This window comes from Quercus lobata, chromosome 10 (genome assembly GCF_001633185.2).
Source record: "Quercus lobata isolate SW786 chromosome 10, ValleyOak3.0 Primary Assembly, whole genome shotgun sequence".
Lineage (NCBI taxonomy): Eukaryota > Viridiplantae > Streptophyta > Magnoliopsida > Fagales > Fagaceae > Quercus > Quercus lobata.
In genome coordinates this window covers 38,500,572-38,511,431 of record NC_044913.1, presented here as the reverse complement: position 1 = coordinate 38,511,431, position 10,860 = coordinate 38,500,572, and the positions used below count along the sequence as shown (strand labels likewise).

The window sequence follows — 10,860 nt, the reverse complement described above, 5'->3', positions numbered from 1 at the left end:
GAACTCCAATAAATGATTAATTTATCTTCCCGATAGTATAGAAGATTGTGATTAATTTGTTAGAGTAGTATGATGTGATTTTTTGAAACAGGTGTCACTCATTTATTGGGTAAAAAATACCAATCAGATGCTGAGTTGGTATTATCGAAACATGGTATACTTTCTTCTAAACCACACACCATTGCAAAGTAAAGAACGCAATTTAAGGACTGAATCCAAAAGCATACATGACTGATCAATAGAGAATACACATGCACAACTTACTATCAAATATAGGAACAAACCAAGAGACTTCAGTTCCATACACGTCGTCTCCCATAATGCAAAGACATTAAATATTTTGTTGACCTGTCATTGGAGTCTTCAAAGGATAAAGTTGAATTTACAGATTCTAACAGTCTAGGCAGCCAAACTGCATCCCTTACTTGCTTCAAGGTTTGTGCATGCAACAAGTTCTGCCCCAAGCATGATATGTCAATCTGTATTGAATAAGGAATGAGGGGAAAAACATACAAATAAACTTAAAATATATATCTTAACAAGATACCATGTTGTTGATCTAAACACTTTTTTTTGCTGAATTGATCTAAACACTCGAACACTTATGGTTCGGTCATGGACTGAGAAAAAATAAAATAAAAATAATGTAATCTTAAAGCAATTAAGAATTAAACTAATCTTAAAAACTGCTAGACCAGGATAAACAAGAACTATGAATAAGGCTGCTAATAAAAATTTTAGCTACTATATAATATATATGACGTCATAGAAATAGAAAGGAATCAGTCATCAGTTAAAAAAGTTGAATGTGTAAAGAGTATGAAGCATAAAGGAACTTGATGATTGCTTTAGCCAAGGAAAAGAGAAACTTAAAAGCTGACTGATGCATGATACTGCACACAGCTTGCCATGAGATTGAGAGACCAATAGCGGCCCAGTGCAGTTCCTAATCTTGTGAACTTAACAGAAGCTTATAACCCTGACAACTGAACTGCTGTAGTTGTACCTTTAAAGTCCACTTGTAATTAAAGAATCAACCTTCAATTTATAGTTTTCCTTATTTAAGATCTCAACATGGTCATCCTTTGATGTTCACTAAAAGTCTAAATAAAGGAAAATAGCCAAGAGTGCTAAACCATCTCAAACATATGGATAGTATATGCAATAATTTCACAGCTAAACTGAATCAGCTCTAAATCAAGAGTCATTACTACATGATTCTGCTATCAGGCTGGATAATTGAAAACTGATAATTACAAGTTTTACATATAGTTTATTCTTTACCATGTGGCCTTTTTTTTTTTTAATAATTAAGTGGGCCATCTGAATAAGAAAGAAGCATAAGTAGAACAATATGGATTAAAAATCTCTACAATAGACCAAGCCAAAATCTTACAGAAGTTAGTATACAAAGAGAGAACCTGCGTATTTAAGTAAGGAATGTCCAGTTGAACTGAACCATTTAACACCAATCCAAAATAACATACGTGTAGGCCATACATTTCGGGTGTCATAATTCATCTTAACCAGATAGACAGCTAATTATTTGGCTGTGGCCTCCTGTCAACCATGAAAGAGAAGGGAAGGGCAAAAAGAAAATAATTGGCAGGAGGGGAGGAAGGTTAAAGACTGGACTGATTTATTTATGCTAAGAAATTGAGATACCTAGTGTATAAATCACTTTATTTCAAGAAACAAGTGTTTACTATGTTAACAATAGATGCTCAACTTAGTCGTTTAAAAAGGTGTGGAACTTTTATGGGAAAATTCAGGAGCCATATAATGCTTTTACGTAATATGACATTGTGGATACCTGGATGGTGCCATTACTTTAAACCACATATAATTTATTCATGCAGTCTTGTGACTTATCAAATTGATGTGCATAATATGGTTTTAGGTCTTTCAATGCACATCTAATATGTGCATTTCATATAAAATTTGACTTCCTACTCTGAAGGTACATGGTCCTTACATCAAAGAACCTCGATCACACTTATATAACGCCCAATTATCAAATTACCTGGTACACAACAATCTCTCTAGTTTTCCCTTCAATTAGCCAATGAACTTCATCTGCATTTTACACTAGTACTCAAGTCAATACAATTGAACTTTCTCAATCATCCTTAATATTCTGGCAATGGATACTTGATATGCACTTAACATTGCCAATGTACATACCACATTTATCTCCCTAAACCCTTTGCATATCCTCCATTTCTTCCTTCTACATCCTTCTAATAATTACCATTTTATGATTAATGATGCAAGTATACTCAACAAATTTAATGCATTACACTTTGTTAGGGGTATTGCTTACATATTTAATCAAGTATACAAAGTGGTGCCCCTGATCGTCACGTAGAGTGTTTTAACGCTCATTTTATTGAAAAATTCAAGGCTAACAAAAAAGACTTAGTTTTGGGTTATTCTCAGTAGCCTTGTGGCGGTCACTGGGTTTCAAACAACCAGATATCAAGGGTGGCTTTTAGGTTCCATTACTAATCTCTTCATCTTATGAAATCCTTCGGTCAAACTTGTCCTCGCAGTCTCAATGTGCTGATAACGGTATACTACAATCTCTCTTCAAGCCAAATTTCACATCTTAAAGCTCCTTTTACCCTACATTCCTGCCGTAATCAACCGTGACTTCCTTTTTCATAGAGATGATGTCATTCTTATTGTTGCATTACCTCTCTAGCTTTCTAGTGGACCTTAGTTTTGCCTATTATTTCTTATTGGTAATTGAAAAGAAAGAGCAAACTGAACTGATATCAACACTAGGTTATAGGCTTATACAAAAAAAGTATTGGGCTTCACAATAAGCTTGGGTCCTAAGAGCACCCATGATAGAAAAAAAAACCACATTTTAGCCAACCAAGCCCAAAATTCACCCACATCAAGCCAAGCAAAGTTGTGTAAAATACATGATTACTATAATAACCGTGTAAATTTATACTAACACTATTCATTTTGTATTTATTTTTTTATTCTTTCTTTACATGTCTCAATGATGAAGGTAGAGAGTGAATGATAATTGTTGTATATAAAGAAGAGAAACAATTACAAAAATAAAAAAAATTTAGTGTAAAATAAATAATCTAGTGTGGGGTGTTTTGAAAGTGAGTGTGTAAAATAAAAAGTGCAGGTTCTTATGCTCAAATAGACAATATTTTTTGCACGAGATGATGCAAATGATAAGTGATATAAATATAGAGCCTAAATAGATCTAACATTATTGAGGCTTCATAGACTTCCTCTACTCTTCACAATACAAAAAACACATTTTATTGTCTTGTGTAATCTTGATAGTTAACCTTTCGTCTATCTATTGACCCAACTGTTCTCTCTCTCTCTCTCTCTCTCTCTCTCTCATCCAAATTACTCAGCAATCCAATTGTACATAGATTTAAAATAAAAGATTGTTTCATTTATCCATGCTATTAGCATGGAAACTTTATCCCTGTAATGCGGTTGCATACATTCATACTCCAGTTAGAACAAACATTTTACATGCTTATAATAAATGTCATAATATTACCTAAACTCTGAATTAGTCCGTTGCCACCTCACCGAATACCTTGCTATACCTTGCTTTAGGTCTTATTAGGTTCAGATTCTTCTCCAAAAAAAAAGTCTTAGGTTCAGATCTACCAAATAGTCACCAAAAAAAAAGGTTTGTACAATAGCTTTGACACTATCATATAAATAAGACCCTTTTATTTTTGGCTGATTACGGGCCCGTTTGATACGTGTGTTTAAACAACAATTTTCAGTTTTTTCAAAAATACATGTGGATAAAAAACTGTATAGAAATACATGTAATGTTGTTTAAAAACTAAAAACATGTGTTTAAACTCACATACCAAACGGGACCTACATATTTAAAGAAACGGTGCAAAAGACTCCTAACACCTAACATCACATAATTTTTTTAAGAGCCTAACTTCACATCTAGCACCAAAAGTTAAATTTATATAAAGTTTTAAAGTTTTGTTGGAATTAATATATTCATTCAGAATGCCAGTTATTTAATGATCTCCGCATTGGACTATATGCTCGTAGAATAAGATAGCTACTAGCTTATACTTAAATTCTTTTTCCACTGATGCCGTTTCACTGAAAACATAAAAATCCCAAAAACCGTTTGTCTTTTATTGGGAGAAAGTATACTATGTTTCGGTAATACCAACTCAGCATCTGTTTTAATATTTCCTATCTAATAAATAAGTGACACCTGTTTCAAAAAATCACATCAGACTATTCTAATAAATGATTAATTTATCTTCCCAATAATATAGAAGACTGTGATTAATTTATTAGAGTAATCTGATGTGGTTTTTTGAAACAGATGTTACTCATTTATTTGATAGAAAATACCAAAACAAATGCTAAGTTTGTATTACCAAAATATGGTATGCTTTCTCCTTTATTGGGTCCGCTGGGTCTCCTTTGAGTTCATTATCTTGAACCAATTGACATCTTTATTAGAGGCTTGCTCATTGCTCAGTATCCCAATTAATGGTGAGAATTATAGCAATATTTTATATGATAAAAGAGACAGAAGTCAGATATATCCGATAACCTTATTGCTGATACGTAAATGAAACAAAAACATGGGAAAAAAGGAGATCTAATTCCGTTATTTAACAATAGTTATGGCTGGGTGCAAAAAGAGTCAGCTTTTTTTGAGTTTGAGTCGAGTTTGGGAGGCCCCACACCAAAAAAAAAGACCTCTCCCCTCATCTATATTCTATAGAACTTTTAACAAATAATAAAAGCGTATCCAAGAACACTCGTACTATCCTAGGTCCACCGCTTCTAAGTACCTCATTTGACCAACTTAGATTTTGATATACTTTTCCATCTGCTAATTTATTTTACTATTTAACTTTTCTTTGCTATTATTCATAGGTCTTATTATACTATTTCAACTAACTTTTACCTTTATCTATATTACTTTCAGTAAAAAGTTCTTAGTTTCAAGAAAATAAGTGAATCCTCAACAGACCTCATATTAATATTAACATAAATGATAAATCCCACTACTATTAATATCATTTGGAAATGATATTGCACTTGTGTAAGGTAGAATGAGTAGCCCAAACTTTCTTTGAGCAAACGGATCCTTAGAGCATTCACATTGGGAATGCCATATGCCATATGTAAGGAAAATTTAGCATAAAAGCCAAACCCTCCCCCCCCCCCCCCCCCCCGCGACACATCCGGACTTGTAAAAACCAACTATTGCAAAAAAATTTGCAATTGTGCTACAGTGCACTGTAGCTCAATTGTTAAAAAAAACTAATATTTTATTCATTTCACTGTTTACTTTATCAATTCCTCTCTCTCTCACCGGTCACACTCTCATCTCCTCTCTTTTTTTTCTTCTTTTCAGTTCACTCATTCAATCCCTCCCCCTCTCGTCCCTCTCTTCCCTTTCATTTTTTTTTTTTTTTTTTTTTGTGGTGGAGCTCATGGGTTTGATGTGGGGGAGAGTTTCTATGGTGGTGGGGATGGGTGATTGAGGTTGACTGCGTGGGTCATGTGATGGTATGGCTCGTGGGCGTTGGCCAGGTGACGATGTGGGTCGTGGGTGTGGTGGCGTGGAGGTGGGTCGTGGCAAGGTTGAGCGGCGAGCTGGGTTCGCAACGAGCAAGGTCACGAACTCACGGCATGGATTCCGATGAGGTGGGTCACGGACTCACGGCAGAGGTGAGTGGGTTTTGATATTAGTGGTCGGCGTGGATGGTGTGTGGTTGATGGGTCTCACAGTGATCGGCTTAGGGTAGAGGTTTGTTGATGGGTTGTTTGTGGGTTTAGCTAGGTTACGGGTTTGATGGGTCGTGGGTTGTGTGCGTGGGTGTAGCGATGGAGATCAGCGAGGTCGTGCATGGTGGTCAGCATGAATCGTGGCAAGATTGTGCGTGGTGGTTCCGATGGGGTTCATGTAGTGGTGGAGGTCCGTGGGTTGCTGTGAGTTGTGGTTATCAGTGGGTTTGCTTGTGGTTGAATGACGTGGTTTCTGTGAGAGAGAAGTGAGAATATTTTTATATTATTTTTATTTTATTTTATATTATTTAAATGTGTAGTATGGTAAAATAAAAATTGAGATGTTAGATGTATTGAAAAATGGTATGGTATAAATAATAAAGTAGCTTTTGATATGGTAAAATAGAATTTTTTGTAAATTCTGGATGTGAATGCGCTTATAAGTTGTAACCCAAGAAGTATACAAGAGGAAGTAAAAATGTTCAAAGCCAAAAGTAGATTCGCATGGAGTTTGGTGACTTGAAGGGAATCAAAGTAGGAATCAAGTGAGTTCCAATTAGCCCAACTAGTAAAATTTCTGATAGTTAATAAAAAATTTGAGATTTAATCCTCGCCTATACCAAAAACAAATTGGTATTTTAGTCTGATGACAAAGAGATATCATTAGGGACAATCGCAGTTAAAAATCGAAAAAAAAAAAAAAAAAGTGGGAATTAAAAATCACCACCCCATAACCTTGATCTACCCCATGTTCCAGCCAAATTCTTTTGTTTAGACCTTTATTATATAATGAATTTGCTATTTATGGTCATTTTTCCTTTTTTTCCAACTTTTGATTAAAGAGTCCCATTGAGATTTTTTGATAAGTTAAAAAGTCAAAATAAGATCAGATCACCATTTCCTTCCACAATATTCCTTTATAAATACATATTTCTCAATTTAGCCTGTTTTGGAAATTTTTTTCTATTTTTAACCTTATTTGGTGCCTAACACGAATTAGGATTTCTTTAAGGTCTCCTAGCCTCACTGAGGTTTCTTTAACGTTTTTCAATATAAATTAGTAGTTTAGCCCACTGTACATCTTTCTTTCTAACTAGAGGTAGATGTGTTTGTGTTTTACTTCTTGTGACTCTCTTGTTGCATCATTAATTGTCAAAGGTTGTATGTGTGTATGCATGGGCGTGATGTGCTTGAACTAGTGTCAATTCTTACATGCTTACCAATTATCTCTAATTGTATATTGTAAGAAGATTTTTCAATATGATTAGCATGTTCCCATTTCAACTAATGCATTTTTCTTTCTTTTTTTATTTTTGCAATTAACATATTGCTATTCAATACGTTTCTAATGTTGATGATGGACTTAAAACAAGAAAGGCCAAATCATTAAAATATCTAGCAACGTAATTTGCCTGAAAACATTTCAATAGAGCCAAGGGATGTAAAAGCACATGGAATGATGGTACAGCAGCAAGCATTGGTTCTAGAAATTAAGCAACTACTAACAGTAAAGCTTTAGCAAGAATCAAGTCATGCATGTAATGGATCATTGCTAATCCAGTAAAGATGCTTTGGGTAAGCTTCAATAGGATACCTTAATGTATCACCCAACAGACACACAAAAACAATATTGAAAGGCAACTTAAAATAAATGAACGATACCTTTATGCCCCCCAGTTATTTTTTAAATCATCACAATGGAACTTTTTAAAAGTGCATGGCTAAAGTTGGAGAAAAAAGTACCTAGTAAAAAGGATCTTAGGCTTAGCTAAGGAACTACAGTTCATTGAAGAAATTAATACATGTGCAAATTTCAACTAATTCTACATACCAAAAAGTATGCTGCTGAACTAGATCTGGGTTTTTTTTTTTTTTTTTTTCCCTTACATTCTCAGGAAACCAAGAACTTTAACAATGTTTGTCAGTGCATGGGTAAACACAGACATAAACAAGCACTAAACCAAGAATTTGTTATAGGAGACTTTTTGTTTTTTGGAAGATGTTATAGGGGACTAATTATGAAACTACAGTTCACTCTACATATATACCAAAGAAAACTGCTGAACTATAACCGGTAGTTTCCACTAATTCCTGATGCGTACCCCTAAATATCTCTTTATGTATGAAGACAAACATTGAAGAGAACACAGAGAGAGAGTGAAATGAGTCAAATGACTGCCTAACCAAATTAATGGAACTATGAGAAGCCTTGTCAGAGCCCAGAGGCTACCATTGATAGATAGGACTGTCATCCATTTCTTCATCGATCAAAACCCTAAACTACTCTCCATCACCTGCCAGCCATATATGCATGGGGACTGCCCATATGGTCTACAAATACAACTGAGATAGATAGGATTCACTCAACATGACCCACGTAATAATGAGATAGAGCGCTTGTCATCTCACTAAGACAATAATCAACTTCATGCATGCTTTGCTTTAATTATATATCTCAGTACAACATGGTAATAAATACAATCAGAGAGAGAAAGAGAGAGAGAAATTACCTCAGCTTCGTTGGAGAGACCAAGCTTTGTAACCAGGTACTTTTTAACCATGAAAACTGTCACGTTCTCGTCCCTTTATTTCAAACCAGGAAAAACAAAAAGAAGGAAGGAAACAAAACCCAAAAAAGAAAAGTAATGTCAGCTTTTCTTTTCCACTCATTTCACTGAACACCATCATTAGCTAAGTAGAAAAAATATATATATGTGACGCTGCTGATATGATATGATCATGTATGGATGCTAACGTGCACCACTTACTTCACTCTAATGTACGCCTTTGGTATTTGAGGCAACACTTCCCCATCCCTGCACACACACACACACACACATAAAACACAACTCAATTATCTGAACAAGCAAAGGACAGTGACAGAGATAGAGACAAAAATATGAGGGGGAAAAAAAAAATGGAAGTAGAGTTAACTGTAACAGATGGAGATAATTAACTGATCAGCGTCTATTTTTGGGACAAGCACTTGAAACCACCCCAATATCAGCGTATATGAATCTATGCTTGCCAGGAGAGTACGATTAAAACCAAGAAGAAGAAAAAAAGTACAAGAAGGGTTCCAATATATGATGGGTGACAGAGAAAACTAAGGATGAGATGTGTTAATTTGTAAAAGTTAATCTAAACTCAACAAAACAAAGTTTGTATGAGAGTTAGAGAGACCAACCAGACAGAAAGTAGGAAGAAAACAACAACAAAAAAAGGAAAGAAAAAAAAAAGGTGCAATGATGGAAAAATGGAAAGAGATTAACATAACTAAACACAACAAACGTGCGCGTGTGAGAGAGAGAGAGAGAAAGAGTGGTTCTAATGATGAATAAAGATGACTACTCACCGGTTGGTTAAGGAGCGGAGGGTAAACCAAAAACCAGGATGGGGTCGTGTAGTTGAGGAGTCGTAATGATGAGAATCATTGGGAACCGGCACTGGGCAGTCATGAAGGCCAAGAAAAGCAGCACCTGAATCCATGTGCCATGGCCATGATGATGATGATTCAGGCAAACCATTATACACATCTATTTCTACATCCTCATCATTATTATCATGGTAATGATGACAATTATCTGGCCACAACAACAAGTTGTGATAATTACTACTAGGCGGCGCCATGATATCCACATGCCTGACACCCTCATTATCAAACCTTAAAGCTAAACCACTTGCCTTTAACTCTAACCCTAAACCTAGCTGGTTGGTTTGCAAGGGTAAAGAAGAAGAAGAAGAAGCAGCAAAAGATGTTGCTATTGGTAGAGGTTTTGAAACTGGAGGGTGTGATCCCTGATCTTCTTCTTTTCTACAAGCTCTTCTAAACCCTATACCTAACCCCAGCTCAAGCCAATCTCCTTCTTCGTCTCCTTTAACCTTTAGTTTGTGAGATTTTTGAGAAGAAGAAGAGGCCATGAGTGCATATACCTAGCTACTTTATGGAGCGATCTGTTTGGTACAAAGATGAAAGGGAAAGGGTTTGGTTTGGCCCTTTATGGAAGGGTACACCTTTTTTTTTACTGTTAATACCCAACCCAAAACCCCATACACACTCAAACCCATGTAGTGTTTAACAAACAAACCCTATTTTTAATTTTCTTTTTTCTTTTTTCTCTCTTTTATTAAGATAGAAGCAAACAAAATTCTTATGGTTTAACCTTATATTTTTTCTTTTGCTACTTTTGGGTCTCGGGATTAAAAGCCCAAACACGGAATTATAGAGAGGAGGGGATGGAGCTGAGTGTCGCTCTTTTCCGAGGCACAAACATAATGCTCTGTTTCTATTCTGTTCTGTTCTTTCTTACTTACTTTCTTTCTCATTGTCTTTGCATCTGAACAGTGGAAGAACTAGGATTATGTTGTTAGCTTCTACAGCTACACGCTACCCACAGAGCAAGAGACAGAGAGAGAGAGAGAGACTTTTAAAAAGAGAGAGAAATGAAAAGAAGAGCAAATGATTTTGTTGTACCTGTGGAGTTTGTAAGCGTGTTGCTGCTTTTTTGTACGAATCAAGCTCTGCATCGATCTATTCAAACACTATTTACTCTTTCTTTCGCTTTCCCTATTGTCCCTCTATACACTAGATACAGAAAAGAGGAGTCTGAGGGAAACAGTGAATAAGCAATAAGGCAAATCAAAGTCCGGAACTTCAGCCAATGAAAGGAGAAAATTGGAAAGAAATGAGAAGAGAGAGAGTGCTATTATGTTTAGAGGGTAATAAAAGGTTTCAAGCATTACCCTTATTTAGGAAAGACAAGCATTAGAAATTTTTTTTTTTATAACACACAAACATACAACAACACGCTAACTTCAAAACTATTAGGAGTAATTAAAGTCGCGGAAAAACAAGCATTAGATTTAGATAGAGCGGATTGAGACTCTTTTAAAGTTTTTATTAGTTATTGTTGACGAATTTTATTTGTTAGTATTTCTTTAAGGTGAAACCACTATTGGTTAGATTATTTATAAGTGCGATTGTTCCTTCAAATTCCAAATAAGTTCTATTGATCTTTTAAATTTAAAAAAGTGAGCGATATTGGTCTTTATGTTAACTATTGTGAGGATAGGAAGACCGAGTAA

General features: G+C 35.1%; 1 protein-coding gene across 3 annotated transcripts; it reads right to left on the bottom strand.

Moving 5' to 3' along the window:
• Positions 1-235: 235 nt before the first annotated feature.
• Positions 236-10,240, bottom strand: LOC115965690. 3 transcript variants are annotated; one of them, XR_004086141.1, is made up of 4 exons: positions 8,733-8,905; positions 8,544-8,591; positions 8,286-8,358; positions 236-479 (listed from the first exon to the last, which is right to left on the bottom strand). XR_004086141.1 is itself a non-coding variant. In XM_031084978.1 (4 exons), the coding sequence occupies exons 1-4, from the start codon at positions 9,694-9,696 to the stop codon at positions 294-296; spliced, it is 873 nt and encodes a 290-aa protein (XP_030940838.1). In that variant the 5' UTR covers positions 9,697-10,240; the 3' UTR covers positions 236-293. The 3 variants fall into 3 exon arrangements, 2 of the variants coding, with proteins under 2 accessions (XP_030940838.1, XP_030940839.1); XM_031084978.1 differs by lacking the exon at positions 8,733-8,905 and adding an exon at positions 9,131-10,240; XM_031084979.1 differs by lacking the exons at positions 236-479; positions 8,733-8,905 and adding exons at positions 7,789-8,069; positions 9,131-10,240.
• Between the last annotated feature and the right edge of the window lie 620 nt (positions 10,241-10,860).